General features: G+C 36.2%; 1 protein-coding gene across 1 annotated transcript; it reads left to right on the forward strand.

Moving 5' to 3' along the window:
* Nucleotides 1-6,582: 6,582 nt before the first annotated feature.
* LOC129260348 (carbohydrate sulfotransferase 11-like) lies at nucleotides 6,583-20,978 on the forward strand. The gene is made up of 3 exons (XM_064114498.1): nucleotides 6,583-6,803; nucleotides 15,098-15,213; nucleotides 19,835-20,978. The coding sequence occupies exons 1-3, from the start codon at nucleotides 6,728-6,730 to the stop codon at nucleotides 20,711-20,713; spliced, it is 1,071 nt and encodes a 356-aa protein (XP_063970568.1). The 5' UTR covers nucleotides 6,583-6,727; the 3' UTR covers nucleotides 20,714-20,978.
* Nucleotides 20,979-25,459: the final 4,481 nt, after the last annotated feature.

Below are 25,459 nucleotides of genomic sequence, written 5' to 3' on the forward strand. Positions count from 1 at the left end.
ACGTAAATTGAACAAGTGGAAATAATTTGATGAGTTTGCCAGATCGTTTATATATAACAAGAACAAAGTTGGACCCAAAACTGATCCTTGTGGAATACCGCATGAAATCGACATGTATTCGGAATTTGTGGCAGTGTAAATTACTGCTTCTTTCCTATAACATCTTTTCGTTGGATGTGGTGTCAAACTAACTTGTTCCTTTTTGATACATTTATATATTTGGCATTTGGTTTGCACTTATTAGGAAGAAAACATATACATGTAGGCTACGGTACACCTTGGGATCTCTCTCAGGTGCATAAACATGATTTAAAAACGCAAACGCTTAATCTGCTCTTACAGAGCTTGAGAAAAACCTAAGCAAGTGCTCGCTTTATGTTCGCTTTATGCATATATACGCTTTTTAGTAATATAGCTTAATCGTCAAGGAAGTGCTAGCAGTCAGTTAGCAATTGCTTGAACTTACTAGCAAAAGCATTTGCTCGCTCATTTTTATGCATACGGAATCTAGCAAAAGCAATTGCTATTTTTAATGCATCTGGCCCATTGTCTACGGAAGCTTTAAAGTACTATCGGCTTGACGAGATTACGAGATATGTTATATTGTTTGTCGAATTATACAAAGTTAAATGCTGACTTGGCAAGATGCGTCAACCACATCATGTCGACATACAACTCTTTATAAGTCGACTTGCAGAGACGAGACCCCCCCCAAAAAAAAAAAAAAAAAAAAAAAAAAAAAACTGTCCCATATGACCAAGAAAAAATAAAAGAAGGAAGAAAATGACAAAAAATAAAACGAAAATGTTGAGATATGCTACGTTGGCTTATTACCATGATTACGGCACTGAAATATTTCATGTACACAGAATGACGAATATCTTTCCAATATATAGACCAATAGTCCCAAATAGAGGGGGATGAAATATACATCCTAAATGTACATCCTAAAATGTGATAAGCCTAGAAAGAAATAAAAAAAAACTACAAATAATGCATTTCATAAATCAAGTATCATATTTACTAAAATGTTCGACAGTAATCATAAAATTAGATTCATGAAGTTCTTTAAAGAAAATAAGACAAACAGACTACTTTGATTCAGCTAATCCAAATTAAACCAATACAATATGCGTCACTTCATTGCTACTAGAACCAGGGTACTGGGAACGATTTTTTTTTTAAATATTTCAATATTATTTGATATCTGTTCCAGAAATTAATCAAAAGGATACGTATCTCGCCAATTAAATTATGGGGGAGCTAAGCTGAAACTTTTTTTTTATTGGTTATGAAAACGGAACATTGTTCCGTACCTTACTAAATAGCGCGATATGCGAGCTGGGATCATTTATAGGCCTACTGGTTTGACGTTCACAGTGGCATAATGAGCCAAAAATGGCTGATGGAACTATAGTTTTAAAAAGATGCGAGCGAAGCGAGCGAGCAAAATGTTTGAAATTTTTGATACAGAAATCTTTTTTTTTTAAAGAGTTTGACATAATATGCAGAAAATGATATACCATTTCACCCTTTCCATTTCATTTTCTTTCTTGTTCCCTTTTTTTCTTGGTCGTGAAACATTTGGAGGCACATGGCCCCCCAAGCCGCCCCCATCTTTACGCCAGTTGACGCCCATGATATTCCCTGGAACGGCTTGGGCGCCCCACTGCGATTTTTTTAAGGAGGGCCGAGGAACGTATGATGGGATATAGGCGTGCGTGTTAGACCGCGTTGACGGGGGGGGGGGGTATTTTCATTACACAGCGTGTACGTCTTACGTGAAGGGGGGGGGTCAAACTCGGACATGAAGGGTTTCTTCACGTAAAAAAAGAAGCCTACAAACAGGACAAATTCGCTGGCAGTGCAAATTTCAGCGGAGTTCCCATTGTAGTGGGGCAATAACCACAGATGGACCACCAGCTTATGGCAACCCCCAGGGGCGTGTTGCCCATAATCACCCGCCGGATCAGTCTCGCGCCGCAGTGCTACAGGTAGCCTAAGGCAGGGGCTGAAAGGGCGGCCCAAGATATAAACTCTGGCCCTACCATGCAGCTGATCGGAAACCACTTACTCGATGCAACGGATGATGTAAGGGCCAACATTTGGTCCTTGGCAACGGTTGCCCGAGATGTGCAACCCCGGGGGAGGGGGGGGGGGGCACTCAGTATATAATGCATAGTGGGTATGTGCCGCGGAGGGGACCCCCATTTTTACACTCAAATTTCCGTTCCAAGGCATAGCATTTTTGTCTTATTGAGAAAAAGAACAAAGGAAGCCGTTCCAAAGCATAGCATTTTCTTCTTATCGAGAAAAAAGAAGAAAAATATCCGCTCCAAAGCTTCGCATATTTTTCGCTACGCCATTCCGGTCGCATTGATCTGCTACAAGGAGCTGCAATTTTGGTGAAAAGCGGCCGCAGAGCGCTGTCCGACCATCGCCTCTGCCCGAGCGCACCCGGCGGAGGCCGCGCTAGCTGCATCATGCACGCATGCCCGTTCCATAGGGATGCATACGCACTCATCACACGCTGGCGATCCGTTCCAAGGACCCCCGTTTTCACAAACATTTGTAGTTCCGAAGCCCGTTCCGAGGACCCTCCTTTTTACAATTAGCCCGCTCCAAGGCCCCCGCTTTTTGTCTCGCCCGCGGCACACCCCTACCACTTTTTTGGTCGAGTGCCCCCCCCCCCCGGGTGTGCAACGGCAGAGGTAATGTTGTTTAAAGAGAACAACAACAACACATCCACAGTCATGAAGATGGTGGTGATAATGATGTTGATAATGATGATGATGATGATGATAATAATGATAATTATAATGATAATACTAATAATGATGATGATGATGATGAAGGTGGTGATGGTGATGGTGATGACGATGTTGATGATGAAGATGAGGATAATGATAATGATGCTGATGATGATAATGGTGATACAATGATAATGATAATAAGTACATGAACACACGTTTTCTTCTCATGAAGTTCATTCTTGGAAAATACATAGGCGGCCATATACAGATGAAGGTATATCATTTATAGAAGAAAATCTTGTTTGATTGATTTGTTTTATTTTTGAAACTACGTGTAAAATTATATCCCCCATCAACAACAAATTGTTACTTACATTATAATATCATAATGAATATAATTCGACTATTGGCGGACCATATAGATTTTATTTTTGGATTAAAAAAAAATTTAATTATCCTTTTTTCTATCAGTGAAGAAAACAATCATGATCAACTTAAAACACAAAAGCAACTCACTATTATATATTATCATATTTATCTAAAATTCTACGGTGTATATGACATGATGTGGATGTGGACACCAGAGTACTGTGTATAATACGAGAGGATATGGAAACCAGAGTGGAGGGGTGTGCCGAGAAGGTAGCCTATCACAAGTTGGTATTTTCGTGAATATTGATTTTTACTTACTGAATGTCTTGGTCATGTTTGTGTAGGACAACATTTGCCGACAGTAAACATTCTGCGTGACTACAGTACAGGTTTTCGACAAATAAGGTGGGGTACCGTTGAATTTCACCTGGAGCAAATATCTCCACTTCGGAGCATATTTCGCCAGAGCGATTTTGACGCTAAGAATGGGGTATATCTAATTTTTTTTGTACTGTCATAATAATTACATGAAAACGCGTTTTTTTTTTCATTTCAATCACCAGGCGCGTAATAAAACTTACTAAAATGCTCCCCCCCCCATGGATAAGAATGAAGAATATCTATCCCTCCTTAGTGCTTATCCCTTTCTTTCTATTTATTTCCGGGGGCTGGGGGGCTTCAGCCCCCCCCCCCTCCCCACTTTTTCCAAAACCTTGTGCAAAAACGTTATAATTACCATAATTTTATGATTGTGATTTTTAGCATGGTCAGCCCCCCACTTTTGACTCAGAGTCCCACTTTGAAAACCGTTCCGCGGCCCCTGTGTATGTCATGTATATCATGCAAGCATAGTTTAAGTTAACTTTGCAATATATTATAATATACAAATTTGTAAATTGACGCAATCAGCCTGTGCTACAATTATTGTTATGCGCATGATATGAAAGTACGAATAAATAAATCAATAATTGTCGCATTATCGGAGCAATTTACGCCGGAGCCATTTTCGGCGGAGCAGATGTCGGCGGAGCAAATATTGAAGGAGCAGATGTCGGCGGAACAGATATCGGCGGAGCAATTGTCGCGGAGCAATTTTCGGCGGAGCAATTTTCGGCGGAGCAATTATCGGCGGAGCAATTATCGGCGGAGCAATTATCGGCGGAGCAATTGTCGCGGAGCAATTTTCGGCGGAGCAATTATCGGCGGAGCAATTGTCGCGGAGCACTTGTCGTATAATCGGAGCAGATGTCGGCGGAGCAATTGTCGTATAATCGGAGAAGATGTCGGCGGAGCAAATATCGGCGGAGCAAGACGATGTCGACGGAGCAAATATCGGCGGAGCAACTGTCGGCGGAGCAACTGTCGGCGGAGCAACTGTCGGAGCAATTGTCCGGAGCAATTGTCGGCGGAACAATTGTCTTATTTTGCGTATAGCAATATTGTCGGCGGAGCAGATGACGGCGGAGCAATAATATTGTCGGGTCACCGATTGAACAATAGGTTTCTTTGTACCACGATCGGCAGGTCAGAGAACATGTTGGATTTTCCGGGTCATTTCCTTTCCGTTGTAGTTTTGGAGTGTGATTCATATTTCTGGTGTTGCTTTGGTTATTTTTTTTCTCTCTTTCTTTCACAGTCCCTATTTTCGTAAGCTTGGTATGGACATTACATTATCGTATCTGTCTGGCGAAAAATAATTATGTTGAAGTACACTCAATTATGCGGCTAATAGCAGCATAATTTGGTCGTAAAATCGGAGGAGGACCAGAGTTATCCGCATTATTTTGATGCTGCAATTATCCGCATAATAGCGGCATCGGGACCAGATTTTGACTTTATGAAAGCAATCCAAAGTAATGCGGATAATTGCCATGGTGCGGTCACAAGGTCACCCTTTTCCAACACAACCGCATCGGAGGGGGTGTGTGCGGTTGCCATGACGATTATCCGCCTTTTTCAGGACGGGCGCTCGTAAAAATAATGCGGATTATTTTCGGAGTTTGTGAACGCAATTTTTATTGAATTATCCGCATTAGGCGGCTAATTGGAGGATGGGTTTATGAAAGGGGTATTAATGGATAGAAAGAATGTCTGATGATACCTGATGGCAGCCGCTGCGGCCATTAACGAAGATTTGAGCTGGTACACCATTGCGTATATACATGATATATGCTTGGGGAAAATTCTGAGTAAAAAAGGGGAATTATTTAAATTTATATATTATTTTGAGACACGATTAAAATTAATTTCATTTTCTTTTTATTTAAATTTTATCTGCCGTACAACTTAGAACATATTTGAGTATTTTTTGTGGGGGTTGCATCTGTTGTTCTTTTGTTATATTTCTATTATTTATGCAATAAAAGATAAGTCTCTGCATGGTTTTCTCTCCACCCCCTTTCCTTTCGAGGCCTTCATCAATTTAAGATCCAAGCTGGTGGTCTCCAAGTAGGATTTTAAAGTCAGATTTGTGTCATTCTTTTTGGGGACTAATATCCGAGTTAGGCACACTGATGGGGGCCTGGGGTCATGGATCCCGGCCCACTCTTTAAAAAGGGAGAAAGGGAAAGCAAAAGAAAAGGAAAGAGAGTGAAATATGAAAGCACTTGCTGAATATTATACCAAATCTATTCCAAGAATTCAATTGTCAATTTGAAAAGGTTAAAATTTTGCACACTCAAGAAGCTGTTTAGAAAATTTGCTTTATACGCCATGTTTTGCCCCTTCAAAATCTATGGCTCATTACGCCGCTGCCAGAGGGCTAGAGTCTTTGCTTACAGTATACCAATTCGAATCCATGCATTGTCAGGTTTTACTTGCCATCATTTTTAGTTGATTTTTTTAATTGCAGGGGTAACAAATTAGGAATGTTAAGTGAGGAGAAGACTAAGTAAAACATAAGAAAAACCTAAGTAACACCTACAACCTAAAACCTAAGTAAGCTGGGTCCTGAAAACGGTATCACTCGACAATTGAACAGGAGAAAAAGGGATACGTTTGCTCCGAAATAGAATTGAATTTAATCCCAAGGTGCAGATTCAAACATGGATCGCTGCAACAAACATAAGTTGTAACCAATGCCCTGGGAACGATTATTTTTGCTGGGGGTGCTGAAGAAAATTTTGACAAGCAAAAAAAAAATGTTTTCAATACAAAATGAAGGGCGTTTGGGTCCCAAGAAATTTAACAACCACCCCCCCCCCCCCAAAAAAAAAAGGGGGAAAGATTCAACATAGAATGTTGGCAATTTTCAATTCATTTCTCAAATTGTACACACCTACCAGAATTCCAGGGGGTGCTGCCTTCACCCCCTGCACCCCCAGCACCTCCGCTTCCCAGGGCCATGGCTACTACCATGGAGGGTAGAGCTATCCGCGGCGACGCATTTTTGCGATGCACCCCCGATCACAGAGAGCTTTAGTCTATATTATGGTGTATTCCCTGTCAGATTATTTACATTCTACAACTCGCATCTCGTTGAGAGGGTGGGATTGGGGTGTGAAGCGATGGTTTGGAGTCAGCAAATCCTTACAATGGGATTGATCTCGCACGCTATCTACAATTTGATATCATTCTTGACAATAACTCTACAATAAATCGTCATGGCTAGGATTGTAAATCCACTCTTTACCGTTCTGTTTCTTGCAACATCATCGGTGATCTTATTCAACATGAAGAGTGAGTTATCATCTTTGCCCTTCTTAACAATAACTTAATTAATAGACAAACCTACGGCAGGCCCATTCAGTGCTTCATAATTATGAATTATATTCAAAAGTTGATATTATGAAATGCTATATATCAGGATTCTTTCTTTTGGGGCATCATCCGGTCCAATGATGTGACATGTATTAAGGATGTGTCCTGCTGGTCACACCCTTAGCTCAGGGAGTAGTATAGATAGGTCTATTGGTTTTTTGCTACTCCCTCACATCTCATTCACAACCTTTTGTATTTTGCTATTTTGTTAAAATTTTACAATTTTCCTTGTTATTGACCTTATTATAGAATCAGTTGATTGATTGATATCGATGTACTGTGTATCTTGTTTGTTTTTAGAGATGTGAAATAAATAGATTTGAATTTTTAATATAAATTTGAAAATCTCCTTAACCAACCATAATAAAGCTTTGATAATTTACCTTTGTTACTTTTCCAGAGCGATCATAGATATTCATATTTAAAGCGTAGTTGATAACAAAATAATGACTGAATTTCAGTATAATATGGTTAATTATAACTATTATACCTCTTATTTGTCTTATATTAAATTCATTAAGATACAATGTCAATAGTTCTTCGTGAGATATACGTCATTATAAACATCTTGCTATAGGAATATAATGCGTGAGGAATTTTTTTTTAAAGAAGAAGGGAAAATGAATATAGAGGAATTGTTATTTTCATTTACTTGAGCTATGTCGAATGGTTTGTGAGCATTGGTCATATTTATTTCATGACTTGTGTTGTTCTTCAGGAATTACTCAAATGTTGAAAATTCAACCCATGCTCGCTTGCGGTAATTATCATAATCTTTCCCATTATTTCTAGTAAGAAATTATCTTCTTCTCGGAGCATTTTCCTATATTTTGCCTGAGTGATAATATATTCCTGCCTTTCCACATAAACAGTAGGAAATTCACGAAAGACAATATTTTAAATTAAAACCTAAGTTTGACTGACTGGAATGATATTAATAGCAATAAATATATCATGTCTTATAACACATTTATTCAAAACTTCAGCTCCCTAAACAATGATTCTTTCCCCCCTTGTAAAAACAAAACAGAAAAGACATGCACGACAAACCTTGGATTACACATGGCATTTTGAAAAAAACATAGCTTATACTATATCGATATATAATATGGCGACTCTCGGAATCGATTGAAATACGTTGAATATATTAAGAACTTATTAATATGTAAGCCCATTATTTGCCGAAGCAAAAAGATTTACTACGACAATTTATTTGATAAAGTGAGGAGTGATATGTAAAAAAATCCTGGTCGCGGATAATCAATTTATTGGGTACCCCCCAAAAAAACACTTTACCATCTTATTATGTATTTCAATCAGGAAAAAATCTTTAAGAAATCGACCATTGCTCAGGTACTCAATAGTTATTCATCAATATTCGAAAGGTTACACAAGAAAAAATTTCCAAATTTTTATCGCATTTTTATTATTATTTATGTAACCATGTACCAAACTCACTATTTTTTAATCCAAAGTCAAATACAGATGGAAATACTTAATGTTGTTTCGTCCATAAAGTCATCAGTTGCTCCAGGCTCTGATTCAATAGCAGCTCGTGTTGTCAAGGAATGCATTTACACTATTATCAATCCTATCCCCTCTGTCACCATGGTTACATGTATATCTTCAATGAATCACTTTCTCAGGGTATTCCCGACAAACTTAAAACAGATGAGGTCATTCCAATTTACAAGAAGGGCGACAAACATGACATTACTAACTACAGACCAATTGCATTATTGCCATTTTTCTCCAAATTGTTAGAAAAATATTTCACAGTAGACTTTATAAATTCCTTTCAATCAATTACATTTTAATACTCCAGCAGTGTGGATTCCAATGCTTTGTCTCCTCCGGGTCACGGTCTGCCACTGGATCTCGGTGTACTGAATTTATGTAATGTGATATCTGATAAAATAGACATTGAAAATTACTGCCTAAGTGCTTTTATGGACCTATCTAAGGCCTTTGACACCATTGATCACATAAAAAAAAAAAAAATTTAGGGAATCAGGGGGTCCCACTCCGATGGTTATATAGTTACTTATCACACAGAAATCATTATGCGGTGATCGATGGTGTCAGATCCCATCTTAGTAATATATCTGTATTAGGCCCGCTTCTTTTTTCTTGTTTACATAAATGATATTATTAATTGTTCTCCAAGTAACTTTTCTCTGTTTGCTGATGATACCACTGTTTCAATATCACATAAAAAGGAACATCATCTTATATCGTTAGCAAATATTGAATTGGATAAATAAAAAAATGGTTTGCTTGCAATAAATTATTCATAAATCTTAAGAAAACCAACTATATAATTTTTCGAACAAGAGGAATAGATGTCCCATCTAATTTCCCTAATCTTCACATTGGTGGTAATCTTATTACAAGGGTTGACAATATACAATTCCTTGCTGTAACTTTGAATGAACATCTTTCTTGGAAATCTCATATTATTTCTATTAGTACAAAGATATCAAGATTCATTGGTGTTCTGTCCAAATAGCACCATACTACCCCATTTGAATTATTGCAACGTTATCTGAGGCTACTCAAACCACAATTATATAAACTAAGTATTTTATTTATTTATTTTCAAGTAATTCACGTTATATAAAATGCCCCCCCTATACTGCAGTCATAAATAGCCTATATTTTCTCAATTAAACACAATGCTAATACAGGACTTAATATCATTGGTTCCCTCGTATTTATGTATACATTTTGTGCTAAAATCTTGCCTCCCCTTTTCAACTATATTTTTGTCAAAAACTCTAAATCTAATTTATCTACCAGCTCAACGCTCTCTTTAGATTCAAGAGACTTATCAGAAAATTATTAACCTGTGTTTAGAAAACCTTCAGTCACTTATTTGTTTTATCTCATTGAAAGACCCCCCCCTCTTTTTTTTAAATATATTTTGGCTGTTGCATAAGTGTACTTAGTGTAATTTCCATTAGTTATTGTATATTTTCAGTGTGTATTTTAACTCGGTGTCCCCTTTTATAAGCTCTGCTTTCTCCGGGGTCACTAAACCATCATTCTGCTTTTTACTGGTGTATATTCTTAGTATTTGTTTTTGTTTAATTATGGTATGTATTTGTGCATTTGTATTCTACCTGATGATGGTTAAATAAATAAATTGAACTGAACATACATTTATATTACAGTCGTATCGTTGGAAATTGAGATATAGATGAAATAAAAGTAAAAATTGATATCTTGATATTTATATAATATTTTGTCTGATAAAAACATGAAGATACAGCTTCTCTTCTCTGGGTCTGTACATGATGGCACCCCTTTTATTCTCTCGCTTCTAAATCATATTTTTATCACGAAGCTTTAGTTTATCAGCTTTCAGGAGCAACGGATGGATATTTCATTTAAATCGGTTTATTCACGCGTGCATGACCGTAGGATCTTTATTAAAAATGCGATGCGGATGACGCCATCAGACATCCCGATTATAAAACAACTCCTTATAAATCTAATGGAATTTGTATTATCATTCATATTGTGTTCTTGATATTAAATGACGTGTGGACAAAAACCTCGAACTCTGAATACAATGCATTCTATTGATTTTTGAAAAGGCATTAAGTATAAAGAAATGTATCCATCACTGAAAATGAAAGGGTAGAAAGCGGTATCATCCTGTTAAAAGTGCCGAAGGGATCCAAATTTTATTCTTCAAAAGGGATTAAAATGTTTTGTTTATTTGCAGAATAATTTTGTATGTGTGTCGGTAAGGATATGTATTTTGCAATGATGGTATTTGGAAAGAGAGAACTTCCAATAAAATTGATTTTGTTAATCATTTTATTTTGTAGTATTGTGTTCAATATAATTTCTAGCACAATGCAATATATATCAAATTAAAGAGTATAAAAAATAACGTTATCAAAATGTATTTCAATATTCCCTATTGTTCAACTCAAATATATCGGACGTAAACTTTAGAAATAAAACAATCGACCCACTTGGATGCCATGTTTGTACAGACGAACAAAGATTTTTTATTTTGTACATTATTTATTGCCTTCATTTAGACCTATTCATAACAAACTTGATGTATACTTATCAGACAATAGTTCTTCTTAGTATCGTGAAAGTATACCATTAGGCTTGCCAGACGTAGCATCTTGTAATGTAACCAAATTATATTCAAATTATTATAATTCTTTATCAATAACAGAGTTAACAATTACACTCTAATACCCTTTTTACACAGGATTTTCTTAGCCCCGGACTATCGCTAACCCCGTACTATCCTTAACCCCGTACTATTTTTTTTCCTTTTTACACATGCCAAATTGTTATTGCTAACCCCGGATAAGGAATACTTGCTTTTCACACACGAAACTCGCTAACCCCGGATTAGTGGTTTTTGTCGATCATTCGTAGTACAAGTACTTCACTCGTACATTTTTACACACGCTACAATTTCCTTAACCCCGTACTATAGGTGGGGCCAAATTGCCATTTAGCCCCACCTATAGTACGGGGTTAAGCTTAGCCCACTTTCGTTTTACACTAGCGATCTTAACCCCGTACTATCGCTCTTAGCACCGCAATTGCTGGGATAACCCTGCTTTTTTGCAGGGCCAAATAATCCCGTACTAAAGGTGGGGTTAGCCCACTTTGCAAAAATGCTGTGTAAAAAGAAAGTGGGCTAAGCTTAACCCCGTACTATAGGTGGGGCTAAATGGCAATTTAGCCCCACCTATAGTACGGGGTTAAGGAAATTTTAGCGTGTGTAAAAAGGGTATAAAAATATTGGGTAGAAATGCGCCGTGAGGGTGATAATGTGTCCAACCAACAATGGGCATTTCTTTTGGGCATTTTTATTTATCCAGTGTGAAAGTTTTGCCCATTCTAAAGTAATTGCTGCTTATTTTTTTAAAACCTTACTGAACAATATGCTTTCCGCATTGGGTAAAATACTGCCCATAATTGGTTGGACACATAATTACCCTCGTGCTGGTTAAAATTTTACCCAATATTTTTACAGTGTACTTTGTTACCAGGTTCTTATAAGAAAGAAACATACATAAATATTAAAATCTAAATTCATTCTGCTAGGGCAGGCTTTTTAGATTTTCTTCACCCATTTTTTATTACTATCTTCCATGTTATTACGTCTTGTTGTCATAATTTTTTTATCATCAATTTAAAAGCTTTATGATCGTCTGGCTTAGTTTTATTTCTTAATTCGTACATTAGTCAATGACATGGACGATTATTCTCAACCCGCATCTTTATGCCGATGTAATGCACTCCCGAAATAAGTCTCAACATGATTATTCGGCCCAGCCAATACTTTACGATGTTGAGAATTGTGACGTGAAATTACTACTCAATAAGACAGAAATGATATCACCGTGGAATACATGAATTAAATAATTACGTTTGTATATACATGCTACACAACCAACACTGAATAGTTTGCATATAAGGATTTGGATTTGCCGTTTTGCCTCAGTTAAGTTTTTATCAAGATTGAGATGGGCGTACAACTACATCTTTTGATGAAATAGACTTTCAGTTAACTTTCCTATATTTAATCTTTATCAAGCAATAACTTGTACGCATTTAATCTTCTGTTACTGTTGTTGTTGTTTTTTTCACTACGTGTTAGCGCTACCTGTTAGCGCTAACAACCTTTTTCTGATTTTAGCTGATTGCTGAAATGGAGGAAAGAAAACGTAACTCCTGAAAAAAAATCATCATTCAATTCATCTTATTGGGATATTTATAGAACGCATGTTTGTATATAAAATATTTTTTGTTCCAGTTAACGCAATGTTAACTGATACATCACCTGTCATTTACACTATTGGGTGAAGGTGCTCCATGAGGGTAATTATGTGTCAAACCAACATTGGGAATTTCTTTTGGGCATTTTTATTTATCCAGTGTGATGAAAATTTGGTCCATTCTAAAGTAATTGCTGCTTTTTTTTTACCTTACTGGATAATACGCCTCCTGCATTGGGTAAAAAACTGCTCCAAATTGGTTGAATACATAATTACCCTCGTGGTGGTAAAAATTTTACCCAATATTTTTTAAAGTGTACTATTCTTCCTTCCTGGAATCATAGCCAATTTACTGTATGCATAGTCAATAAAAATGGTTCATAAAAAGTATACATGGAGGGTTGCACTCAAGCACTGCAGTCTGTCTCAGAGCCGGGCCTCTATATACTCCCATAAGCGAAGAAAATGAAATTTTCAAGCTCCATTTATCTTCAGAAATTCCGTAACTGCAGAACTAAATTAAATAGATAGTAAATCACTTTCGACAATAATTATTAGTCCCTTATGCGTAAGAATTATTCCCGAATCAAGACGGGTATCAATTTTTATCATAATTAATTTCTTCTTACATTAATGAATCAGACGATAACGCGAGAGAATGCACCATACATCGCGCGCCAAACATCTCGCGCTCTTAAATTTCAGCTGAGATTGCGAAAGGATTGTCTGTACTGTGTATACGGTCTTCCGAATAGTTTCTTGATTGAAATTCAAGCCACTGTTTACACTTTCACCCCCTCTAAGATGAAGAGCTTATCCCAAGTGGGTTCTAATTCATTTTACGGCATATAAATAATCCAGGCGCCATTTTCATTTTCAACGTCGAAAGATGACGCGTTAGTTGAGGCATGGTGGTATAGAGGCTGGAGCAAATGCCTCAAGGTAGCAAAATAGATTTAAGGGCTGGTATGAAATTCTAATCACTCTTGCCTAAGCTGAATAATAATAATAATAATATAGAGTATTTATAAAGCGCCAAATCCACATTGATTATGTGCTCAAGGCGCTGAAATATACTTGGTATATTATCATTACCCCGGCTGTAGCTGGGAAGAAACCTTGACGTAGGATTTTTTTTTTCAATATAATTTTCAATTCAAAATGATTTTATTTTCCCAATCTTTAATACACACACACACACACACACACCCTCTCACACACACCCAATACATATATATATATATATATATATATATATATATATATATAAGCATCTTGGTTTTCCACGTATTAGCAATAATAATAAGACATCAGAAATGCGAAACAAATTCACGAGTGATGCAGTTTTTGCAATGCCAACAATTAAGTTCTTTATATATATATATATATATTATGTACAACAAAACAGTGATGGATATACAAGGAAAAAAGGGATGGATATACAAGGAATTCAATTATGTGAAAATCATTTTGATTTAGCACATTACATGGCAGAATCAAAGAGTACTCACATTCCCCAAATCCATCAACCAGCACAATCATTCTTACATAATATTTCCCAGACAAATATAAAGCCATGCATCACAACAGTTTGAACCTGATGGGCTTACCATACTCCTACTCAATATAGTAGGATAAATTCACACGTCAAACCGTCTCGAGAGAATAGCCAGACTCGCTTCGTTTGCCTTTCTACTCGTTAATAACTGATTGGGCGATTATGATCATAGCCAAGGAGTCATATTGGAAAATGTGCATTGAGAATAGTTATTTATTTACGTTGGACATTCACTTGGGACATACCCATACTCGAGATTCACCTGGACATATTTTTTCATGGAAAAAAAGTAATTTGATACTTGAAAATGAAACAGCGAAAGATTTGATATAAGAATTTATCTATACTTGAATTATTTAAATGAGTCAGTATTAAGAACGATATCAGCCTCTTTATCATTAATGAGATTATTATTGTAATCAATTATATTATGATATAAATAATAATCAATAATAATGTAATAGTAATGCCTACAAGTGTTTAATATTTTGGTTGCCCCTTACTTAATGCTAATTGTTATATTTAAAGGGGATATTATTCGCAACCCCGAGTTCCACAGAGGCCATGAAATTTTGATAGGCTGGGGTTTGGGGGAGGGGGTTTGCTTCACCCCCGCCCCCACACACACTTTTTGCAATAACGTGTACAAATACGTAATGATAAACATTTGATTGTGATTGTTTTTGGATGTACAATATGAATTGAATCGAATTAATATATTGGAACATCATCTACCAATGTTCTAAACACAAATATATGTAAAGTAGTACAAGTAATAAACTTTACTATGCACACCAACCTCGCACTGAAGAACCTGTCGCTTTTTCTTGAATTCATCAAAAAAGGACCATCTATGCTGAATAATGTTTTTTTTTTCATTTCCCTTATTTCAGACTTTTATAGTAATTCTTTCTTCAACGGTCATTATCAAAGTGCTTCTATAGAGATACCAAAAGGACCGACCGCAGGAATGAATCAAAATAATGTGACACAATATACAACTATAAAAGTAAGTAGAATTGATACATCTTTCTTTTTTTCTCTCTCTCTCTCCCTCACACTCTAATCCCCTTCCTAATCTCTTTAACTAGTGAACAGATTTTCCTTTTGTTTAATTGTGTAAAGGAGAATCGCAAATTGAATATACAATTCTGCGATTTATACATTTTCTTTGATTTTTTTTCATTTAGAGATTCCATCCATACTATTTGTGCGTGGGTGTGTGCGGGGTTACTATGGATGAAATTCAGGACATATAGAATAAAATTCCATCGGCAGAACGCTGGAATTTCATTTGAAAATCCCCCCCCCCCCCAAAAAAAAAAAGAAGAAGAAGAAGATCAAGTTATCAAATTTTAAAGAATGGCAGAATTTCGTAAAAACAGTTAAATGCATGCCCTTATGAATATGCAATAGAGGGGCTGATGATGTCACATCCCCACTTTCAATTTCTTATTATATTTTATGTAATTATTATTTCATATTGTTACGATATTGAACAAATACCGAAGAAATAACAGAAAAAAATAGTTAAATTATTATCATTATCGTTTTTTTTATATTTACAGGTAAACAGAACATATACTATACAAAAATAACTTATCTTACATATCTTTTGAAGAGTGAGTTCTGATTAATCCAAAATGATGATAGTTCAAATAATTCAAATTGGCTGGCAAGGAGTTCCTTAAATCAAAGTCCACAATGCTGGCGATGATGAAATTGATATTGAAACGCGATGGATAATTAGAGTCACTGTAACGAGTTGATGAAATGTTCGTGAAGACGAAGTTGATGATGATAAACAGTCGATTTCTGCAATCCATGGGTTGACAAATGTTCGTTAGATCAGGTTGAAGAGCTTGATGAGAACTGAGAATCCCTTTCTCAATATAACTGCAAACAATAATTTTATTGATGGTGTACAAATAATTTCCACAGAAGTTAATATTGTATTCCAGTTGGAGATAAACTGTGCTCTGACATGAAGACTGGCTTGAAACTCTGAGTTCTGATAATGATCTAAGAAACTGTCAGCTTTTATATATAAATTTCCACTATATTCTGGAAGCTTCTAGTATTATCCTTAAACTCTTGAATGACATCAGTGAAATTAACAATGTAAACGATGATTATAGTATGCCATCAATCAGTTTGTTTCCCTCGCAATTCGTGTATATTGTTATTAAATAAAAACATTATTTTCCAGGACTTTTAAACAGATGGGTGGAGGTTCAAGATGAAAAAGAATGAAATGTTTATGTATATGATATTTTTTAACACATGACATAAAAGGACCCTGACGAAAAACAACTTTTGTTTATAGGGTGTTCCATCCCACCAGTGGTAATATGATCATATTTTTACAATTTTTTAATAAGTGAAATCAATTAATGGTTTCAGAAAGAATAATCATTCATTTCTCTCTAAAGCGTATCTTTGGATATGAACATCGGATGTTTTTTTTTCATGTTATTCTTGTTATTGTTATGGACTTGAATAACTAAACTTGATTGATTTTTTCTTATTTTGGCAAAAAGAAATCTGTTTTGAGTTTGGAAAGGGATGACAGTTTTGCATTCTATATGAGCACACTCATGCGGTACGTAAATTTCATTTTAACACATATATTAGCTGATATTACACACTGATGGTTCAAGAAAATGTTGGGAGAAATATCATAACATGACAGTTGAGTTTTGATTGTTTTTATGTTTGTTTTTGTTTCATGCACTTATAAAGCATTTAAAACATGTTAAAATCCATGGTTAAAATCGTCTAAGGAATGACGGTAAGCCCGATGCGGGGCCCGATGGCGCACTAGAAGCCACACAGTTTGTAATCTGTGCTAGTCTTAATTTGTCCGAATCTGCATTTTATCATCATGCATTAAGAAGAAAAAAGATAATGCCAGTCGGGTTAGATTTAAAAGAGAAGTTGTATACATCATGTTCAATAAACAGATCACTTTGTACATGGTCCAGACAATTTTTGTCATTTTTTTCTTTGGTATGAGTTTAGAATAGGCTTACTTGTAACACAAATTGAATTTTGAAAAAAATTATATAAGTACAGTACACTGCAACAATGAAAGAATTTCCAAGAACACAGTGGCGTAACTACGGGGGGGGCATTGGGGTCAATATTTACAAAAATTTCAGCTCGCGCTTCGCGCTCGCATTGTTTGTTTAGCAAGACAGGTATGTATCATGATTACAAAAATTTGCTTATAATGTCCTTTTTTGGTCTGCATATCAAAAATTTTCAGCTCGCGCTTTGCGCTCGCATTATTTGAGCAGTGAGATACATATCCGTTTAATGGCACTGTCCTTAAAATGTCCCTATATTAGGTCAGTATACCTGGCAACTGAGCGCGCTTCGCGCGCTTGCTAAGTGACTCAAAAATTTTGCTGGTGCCCCCCAATGCCGTGACTCACGGTACGCCACTGCAAGAACACCATGCAGATCAACCACTCCCAAATGTCCTAACTTGTGATTTTAGTGGGGGTAATATTGAAAGATCCCCATCCACAAGAACATTGGTGTCAATCATCCCCCCCCAACCAAGAATACCGATCGACACCCATGCATACACCTATTAGTAATTCCTACAGAATTTCATAAAATCTACGCCAAATACTAAATGAATATATACAAATACAGATTGTAAACAACGCGCGTGATGCATGATTGTTTTATTTTACAAACTTCTGTGTAATGTGTATTTTCTTATTCCTCTTCTCTACGCTTTTTTCTCGTTCGTCTTATTATAGTTTTGTTTTGTTCTTACTTTATTTTTTTAATGAGTATTTGAACTCCTAATTTAATGTCGTGTGTTTGAATTCCCCCCTTCAAGCTTGGCATACATGGCATGGTACGTTTTATTCAAAAGCTCAATTCTCTCGATTCTCTCTACGTAGAGGGCACCATTTAATGAAAGTAATCAACACAGATTGTCATGGCTCTAATAGTTATGAACGAGGTCCCCGAGGGCCCTGTTCGTTTTAACTGGCCAAGGAGTAGTGGTCCCTACACACTGGCGGATCCAGGGGGGGGGGGGGGGGCACAGCCGGCCCGTGCCCCCCTTTTGAGAGGCACAATGTCTTTACATGTCACTCTGCCATAGAATACAACGTGAGTTGGAGCTGATAAGCTTCATAAATCAGTTCCTACATTGATCAGTAGACTTCTGAGGATAATGTCTGGAGTCATGAACTCGATTCAAAGAAGAATTTTGTTGATTCCATAGACCCCTTTACATTTCACCCGCTCGAAGAGCTAATCTGTTCTGTTTCTGTTTATGGTAACTCCCGTAGAAGAAACTCAACAGGACAGCTTTTTGCTAGTAAATGCCAAGCTGGTTTATAACCAATTACCTAGGAAACATTTTACGTCTAGTTTCAGTGGCTGACCTTACAGACGACAGATATTACTCTCGGGTCTTTTTATCAAAGTGGAGACAATGGCAGAGTGGGATTCAAACTCACAACCTTGCGATTATGAGTACAATGCTCTAACCACTGGACCACATAACCCATGGTGCTTTAAAAATATCAAGTGGTGCTTTAAAAAGAAGTTTTTAAAAGAATACTTCAGTTATATTTTAGTTATTTAGGTTTAGCATCATTAAGAGATAATGTATCTCATAACTTATATGGAGCCTTAATAACGCGAGCACGACTTTAAGCACTTATTTTCAGCACTTTTCGCAACCATGAACAATTCACAAGCATAGGTATACCAAAGTCAAAAAAGACTATAATGAGAGCGAGAAGCGCATGCTAAAATAATATTTGTGTTGATATATTGACTTGAAAATTGCTTTATAAGGACGGTTTGTGCATGATCTGTAAAAAGGAAACATGTAATGGTGCGACATTCTTTTTTTATCACAACGAGGGTGCGTATCTTATTATTAATTATTTGGCGTCCCCTGTGCCTGGGATCTAGCTAAACTAATAATAATGAAAGTCGACCCTTTGGGAGAAATATTTTGTATATTAGTTTACAAACGGGATAATTGTAGGCCCTATACGTGCCATATTTTGTTCCTCTTGAACGGGATATCGACAGATATTGAACGCGAACGAATTTTTTCTGATTACGTTGTGACCTGAAAATTTGTCTATTTTCCAAGTCTCCCCCTCCTCTTTATTTACTTTTTATCCTCATCTTATCTTTATTAATTAAAAAAATATATTCCCCTTCCCTTTGTCTTATCCTTTTTTTTTACCGCCTCCCGAATTCGCCTTTAAATCATGATAATATTCGCATATTCGGAACATATACATTCTATAAAAAAAACAATATAAGATTTACCTGAAAATTCCGTCAATTTGTGACCACATTTCGTTCTGGTCAGAACTTATTTAGAATATGAGTGACCTAAGACCGATACCAGGTTATTTTACCATGGAACTGGAAAAGATACCTATTGCTTTCTACTTTACCTACAAAAATAACAAAATATTGCGTGTATGTTCTCATTTTGGTCAATATTGAGTCAATTTCCACTATAGTTGCGCTGCCAAACGAACAGCTTTGGGAGACAGTTTCCCAAGACCACAATTATGATGTTTTATTTAATTGATAATATAAATGAATATCTATATTATTCCTTTTTTTCCCAGATATCCGTGCCTCTCGATACTCAGCAGCAACGACGTTCACACCTCCTGAAAACGTGTGAGGGTTTGAATGCCAGGAAACATCCAGAAAACATTGATGGTCTGAGCGCCGACACCTTAAAGAAAATGAATAACATTTTCGTTATAGATAAATTCAAAACTCTTTATTGTTATATTCCCAAAGCTGGTTGTACAACTATGAAGCGAATGCTTCTTGTGCTCACTGGCCATATAAACTCAACTAACATATGCCATGAAGAAGTTCATGCACTTGCCTCGAAGCACTTTCCATCATTGGGTAAGTTCAGTCAGGAAGATGCAAAAGAGAAAATAAAAAGATATCGTAAACTGATATTTGTTCGCGAACCGTTTTCACGGATTTTGTCCGCATATCGGGATAAACTCGAATCAAAGGGACCTTTCAAGAAAAATTTTCTGCCTCGTATGATCAACAGGGATGTTAGATCAATGGCTACTGGTAATGAAGACCTCAACATTACTTTCGGTAATTTTATTGATTACGTCAGTAATCCATGGAATACGCTCGCTGATCCTCCAGAAGAACATTGGAGGGAGATGTTCCGCCTATGCTATCCATGCCGAGTTCCTTACGATTTTATTGGACGTTTTGAAACATTTAACGAAGATGTTCGCGAGGGTTTGCAAAAAATTACACAAGATGTTGACATAGAAATCCCTGCGTCATCGAATCCTACTAAAAGTGGTGACTTGGACACTTTGGTTAAATACTACTTGCAACTTAGTTCGACACAATTAGAATCGCTCTACAAGAGACTCGCGACAGATATAGAATTATTCAACTACAGAGTTCCGTCTTTTCTTTCTGATCGTTTAAACTCTTCTCTTCATAATGGACTTTAGTATGATAGCAAGTGCCTAAGATAATTGTGATCTATCTTTATTTGTTTGCTGATGTGCCTCTATCATGTCTATAGAAAAGTAGCTATTAATCAGTGGTGTTTTGTGAGTTGTGTACGACTTTTTCAAACCATTGAAACGGTTCTTGGGTAATAAATGTTAATCAGACTCCCAATAATCTGAGCGAGTCTTTCCTTTGACGATCGGGCCTTCCCACTCTTTCCTCTTCCAGACATGATGTTTTACTGATGAGAAAATTTAAAACAACCAAAAAAAAAAAGACTCCCATCTGCTAAAGTCTTCTAATTATGATGATGATTATGGTCTGCGTATACAGCAATACTTTTTTTTACTCAAATTGGAATCAAAAGTCTATAATTTATGAAAAATAGGCATAGGCCTGATCTTCTTTGAAACATAAAGGAACATTGGGGTATCTCATTTAGGACAGAACCAGGGGCTGTTTCATAAAGCTGTTTATGCAAATAAGCTACCGGGGCTTTGCCCCAGACCCCACGCAGTGATCCTTTATTGTTGTAAATGATATAATAATAATAATGATAATAATATAGGGTATTTATATTGCGCACATATCCACCTTGTTAGGTGCTCAAGGCGCTCCTATATTACCCGGCTAAGCTAATAATAATAATAATATATCAATTTATTCACCATTAATGTTCATTGGTAATATCGTGTTATTTATAGGGCGTAAGAAAGGATACAAATCTTTCTTAAAGTCACTCCTAACTTACGAACAGCTTTATGAAACGACCCCCAGGTCAAAATTCGTTTGCAAAGTCGTTCGTAACTTATGAACAGCTTAATGAAACACCCAACAGAAGCAAACATTGGAGATCGTAATATAATGGAAAAATAGAATGAGAATTTGGGTAATAATTCACCATCACTATTCACATTCTATTATTCCATTATATTTTCCATGCGAATATTAGTGATAATATTCGAATTCTAATGGTCTGACAATCACCCAGATGTGGGTCTTTTTGCCGTACCCTTTGGACATTGTTTCATGCTATAATGTTATTTATTAAATAGTTCTTGATTGAAAGCCGTTTTTTTTACTTTAACGCTACATACAACACTGTAAAAAAATATTGGGTAAAATTTTAACCAGCACGAGGGTAATTATGTGTCCAACCAATTCGGGGCAGTATTTCACCCAATGCGGGAAGCATATTGTCCAGTAAGGTTAAAAAATTAGCATCAAAATTTTCATCACACTGGATGAATAAAAAATGCCCAATGTTGGTTGGACACAATAATTACCTTCATGGAGCAGTTTTACCCAATATTCTTTAGAATGAAGTTTGATTACATTTGCAAACTTCTCACTATATGCCGTATCTTACCAACGGAGACGTAGCGACAACGTTTCCATGGTTTCAAAGGGGGTTGGGTGTCCCCAGGATTGCACGGTCGAGGAGATTATGGCGACGCATCGTGGCGTATCTGATGTAACACCCACCAGAAGCATACATTGGAGATCATAATGGAAAAATAGAATGAGAATTTCGCTAATAATTTATCAATATTCGCATTCTATTTTTCCATTATATTTTCCATGAGAATATTGGTGATAATATTCGAATTCTAATGACAATCACCCAGATGTGGGTCTTCATACCTTATCCATTGGACATTGTTTCATGTTATAAATGTTCTTTATTATTTATTAAATAGTTCTTGATTGAAAAGCATTTTTTTACAAAACTGTAAAAAATATTGGGTAAAATTTCAACCAGCACGAGGGTAATTATGTGTCCAACCAATTTTGGGCAGTATTTTACCCTATTCGGGAAGCATATTGTCCAGTAAGGTTAAAAAATAAGCATCAAAATTATCATCACACTGGATGAATAAAAATGCCCAAAAGAAATGCCCAATGTTGGTTGGACACAATAATTACCCTAATCAGTTTTACCCAATAATTTTTAGAGTGAAGTTTGATTACATTTGCAAACTTCTCACTATATATGCCGTATCTTACCAACGGAGACGTCGCGACAACGTTTCCATGGTTTCAAAGGGGTCCCCAAGATTGCACGGTCGATGAGATTGCGGCGACGCATCGTGGCGTATCTGGGCCCCGTCTTACAAAGACAATCATGAAAGAGTTACGATTGATCCGATCAATCGTAACTCTATGGAAATCCATCGGTGTCATAATTTTTTTCTACGAAAATTTTGCACAGTGTCCTTTTGAATGCAAAAAGAAGCACAGTGAATTTAAAAAAAAACGATGAATGCATGAATATACATCATAGCTAGAAAATATTTTGAACATGCATAACAGATGTTGTTGACGTTGCTGGCCGTCCACAGTTGCGATTGATCGGATCAGTTGTAACCCTTTCTAAGATGGGGCCCAGGTGTCTCTCATCCCCCGCCCCCCTTTCTCCGTATACGCCACTTCTGATCCTATACGCTCGTAAAGAGTAATTAAGGGTATTAAAATTGTCAAATTCTGCAAAAGAGTTTTTTTTTTTCCTAATAATAAAAATAGAATATGTGTGGCATGGCCCTGGGAAGCAGGGTTGCTGGGGATCACTGGCGTACAGGTAAGGGGGACTTGGGGGACTCTTCCCCCCAAAAAAAAAATCACGACCAAGAAAAAAAAAAGAGAATAGGAAAAAAAAGGAAACGAATAAGGGTGTAAATGTCAAAATCTATCACAAACTTGGATTTTTGCTCGATCGCTTCGCTCGCTCACAACTTTTCATCAATTTTACGTGATACGCCATATTGAGCCTCCTCAAAATTTTGGGCTCATTACGCTAATGCTGGGGGTGCTGAAGCATCCCCAATATTTTCCTTGGGGGTGCTGCGTGTATTATTCTCCATAGACAGCACCCCCTGGAATTCTGGTAGGTGTTATAGAATGGAAAAATGTAACCAAAATGACCTATATTTCGTAGTGAAATCCTTTTTTTTTTGGCTTGTCAAATTTTTTGAAACCAAGATCATTAAGTAGTGATTTTTTTTGCTCAGTGTCAAATATCACGGGAAAAAGTTACCTTTAACCCCCCCCCTTTTTTTTTTTTTTTGCTTGTCAAATTCACATCAGCACCCCCAGTAAAAAAAATGGTTTCCATGGCTCTGATTTGAAGCACTATTTAGAGAGAGAAAACATGACGGAGCACTTTTCCATGTTTAGGGTGTATTTGAAAAGCCTGGGTCAACCTTGTATGACACCCCCATCCACTTCTCGAGCATCAACTTCATTCTCTTTGAATTAAAGCCCTACTCCGCCGGGATGAAAATCAGAGTGCAATATCATGTAAATTTCATAAAAATCTTATAACAAATAACAAAGTTATTGAATTTCAAAATTAAGCAATATTTTGAAGAAAAAAAATTGCATGCATGTCATCATGAATATTCGTTAGGTGGACTGATGATGTCGTGTACCTACTTTTTTTTTCTTATGCTATTACATGAAAAAAGAAGATTATAGACATTTCATATTTTTATATTATGGGTATGTATGCGTGTCTCCGGCTTATAATAAATAAGTTATACCAATGAATATCTAAAATGTATTGAATTAGCTATCAATCGTTTTTTTTTAAGATAACATTGAAATAAACATATTAATTAAATCACAAAGAACAAGTGGGGACATGACATCATCAAATTGGTCATTGAATATTCATGAAGACTTGCACAGAACTGTCTCACCGAAATAATGCGAATCTTTCAAATGTCATAATTTCGTTATTCCTTGTCCGATTTCGATCCAAATGTTAGTGTTTTGTTTGTCTTTCGTTATATATTTTCAATCTGGAGTACCCCTTTAAGCATAAATTAATCCACATTTTGATGTCGCAATGTCCCACAAGAAAGGCCAATGACAATCTAATTAGTTGAATGTGAATATTACCAAATCATAATCGTAATCTAACATTGCTTTAATACTACTTAAATTTAAATGTTATGCGATATGGGCCATATAGGCCTACACAGTGATATGAGCCTTCTTTCAGCACTCATCAGAAAACCTCTTATTCCAATATTTTGTTATTACTTTGAACGTCTTCATTCTTTTTTTAAATTCACATTCTTAAGATTTTGCGCCAACAACTTGCGAGTCCATAGTATGAATTAAAAAATATGAAGGTTTAAAAAAATTGGCATGATATCTTTAATCAAATATGATACATCATTCAAACATAAAAATTATAATAAACGGTAACTAACCTTTTTCAGTGCTCATATCTATTGGACCATATCACATAAAAATAATGTCATCCAGTTGTAAAAAAAAAAACATAGTTTATGGGGTGGGGTAAAGATGTTGCAATACCCATCAAGATTGTCATCATTTTTTGTGTGGGACACGCTGCAAGTTATATTGCATGTTTAATTGGATGGTAATGCAGACAGCAAATAAAATAATTTGTGCAATACTTCTTGAAATATGATATGTGTACTTTTTACTGGGCGTAGGTCAATACGATAGGCTCATAGTTTTTGATACAGTTTACGGACACAATACGGCTTTAGCCCCCCCCCCCCCCCCCCTCCATTGGTGGTGCCAAAACAAGAAGAGAAAGAAAAAAAAGGATCAGAGCAGAAAGGAAAAAGAAAAATATGTCTGATTGATTATTTGATTGATTGATTGGTTGAATGATTTTTTAGAATTTCAAAGTCAATTATATTAACAAAATTTCAAACTTTCTGATCAGTGAGGGGAAATCCCCGCGAAGACTCGTGCGCGTAATCTTC

This window comes from Lytechinus pictus, unplaced genomic scaffold (genome assembly GCF_037042905.1).
Source record: "Lytechinus pictus isolate F3 Inbred unplaced genomic scaffold, Lp3.0 scaffold_19, whole genome shotgun sequence".
NCBI classification, from domain to species: Eukaryota; Metazoa; Echinodermata; class Echinoidea; order Temnopleuroida; family Toxopneustidae; genus Lytechinus; species Lytechinus pictus.

Excerpts from the sequence above, each read along its gene's own strand:
- LOC129260348 (XM_064114498.1), top strand. The coding sequence starts at position 6,728 with ATGGCTAGGATTGTAAATCCACTCTTTACCGTTCTGTTTCTTGCAACA. Across the intron at positions 6,804-15,097 it reads GATCTTATTCAACATGAAGA|ACTTTTATAGTAATTCTTTC; the intron begins GTGAGTTATCAT and ends CCCTTATTTCAG. Across the intron at positions 15,214-19,834 it reads CACAATATACAACTATAAAA|ATATCCGTGCCTCTCGATAC; the intron begins GTAAGTAGAATT and ends TTTTTTTCCCAG.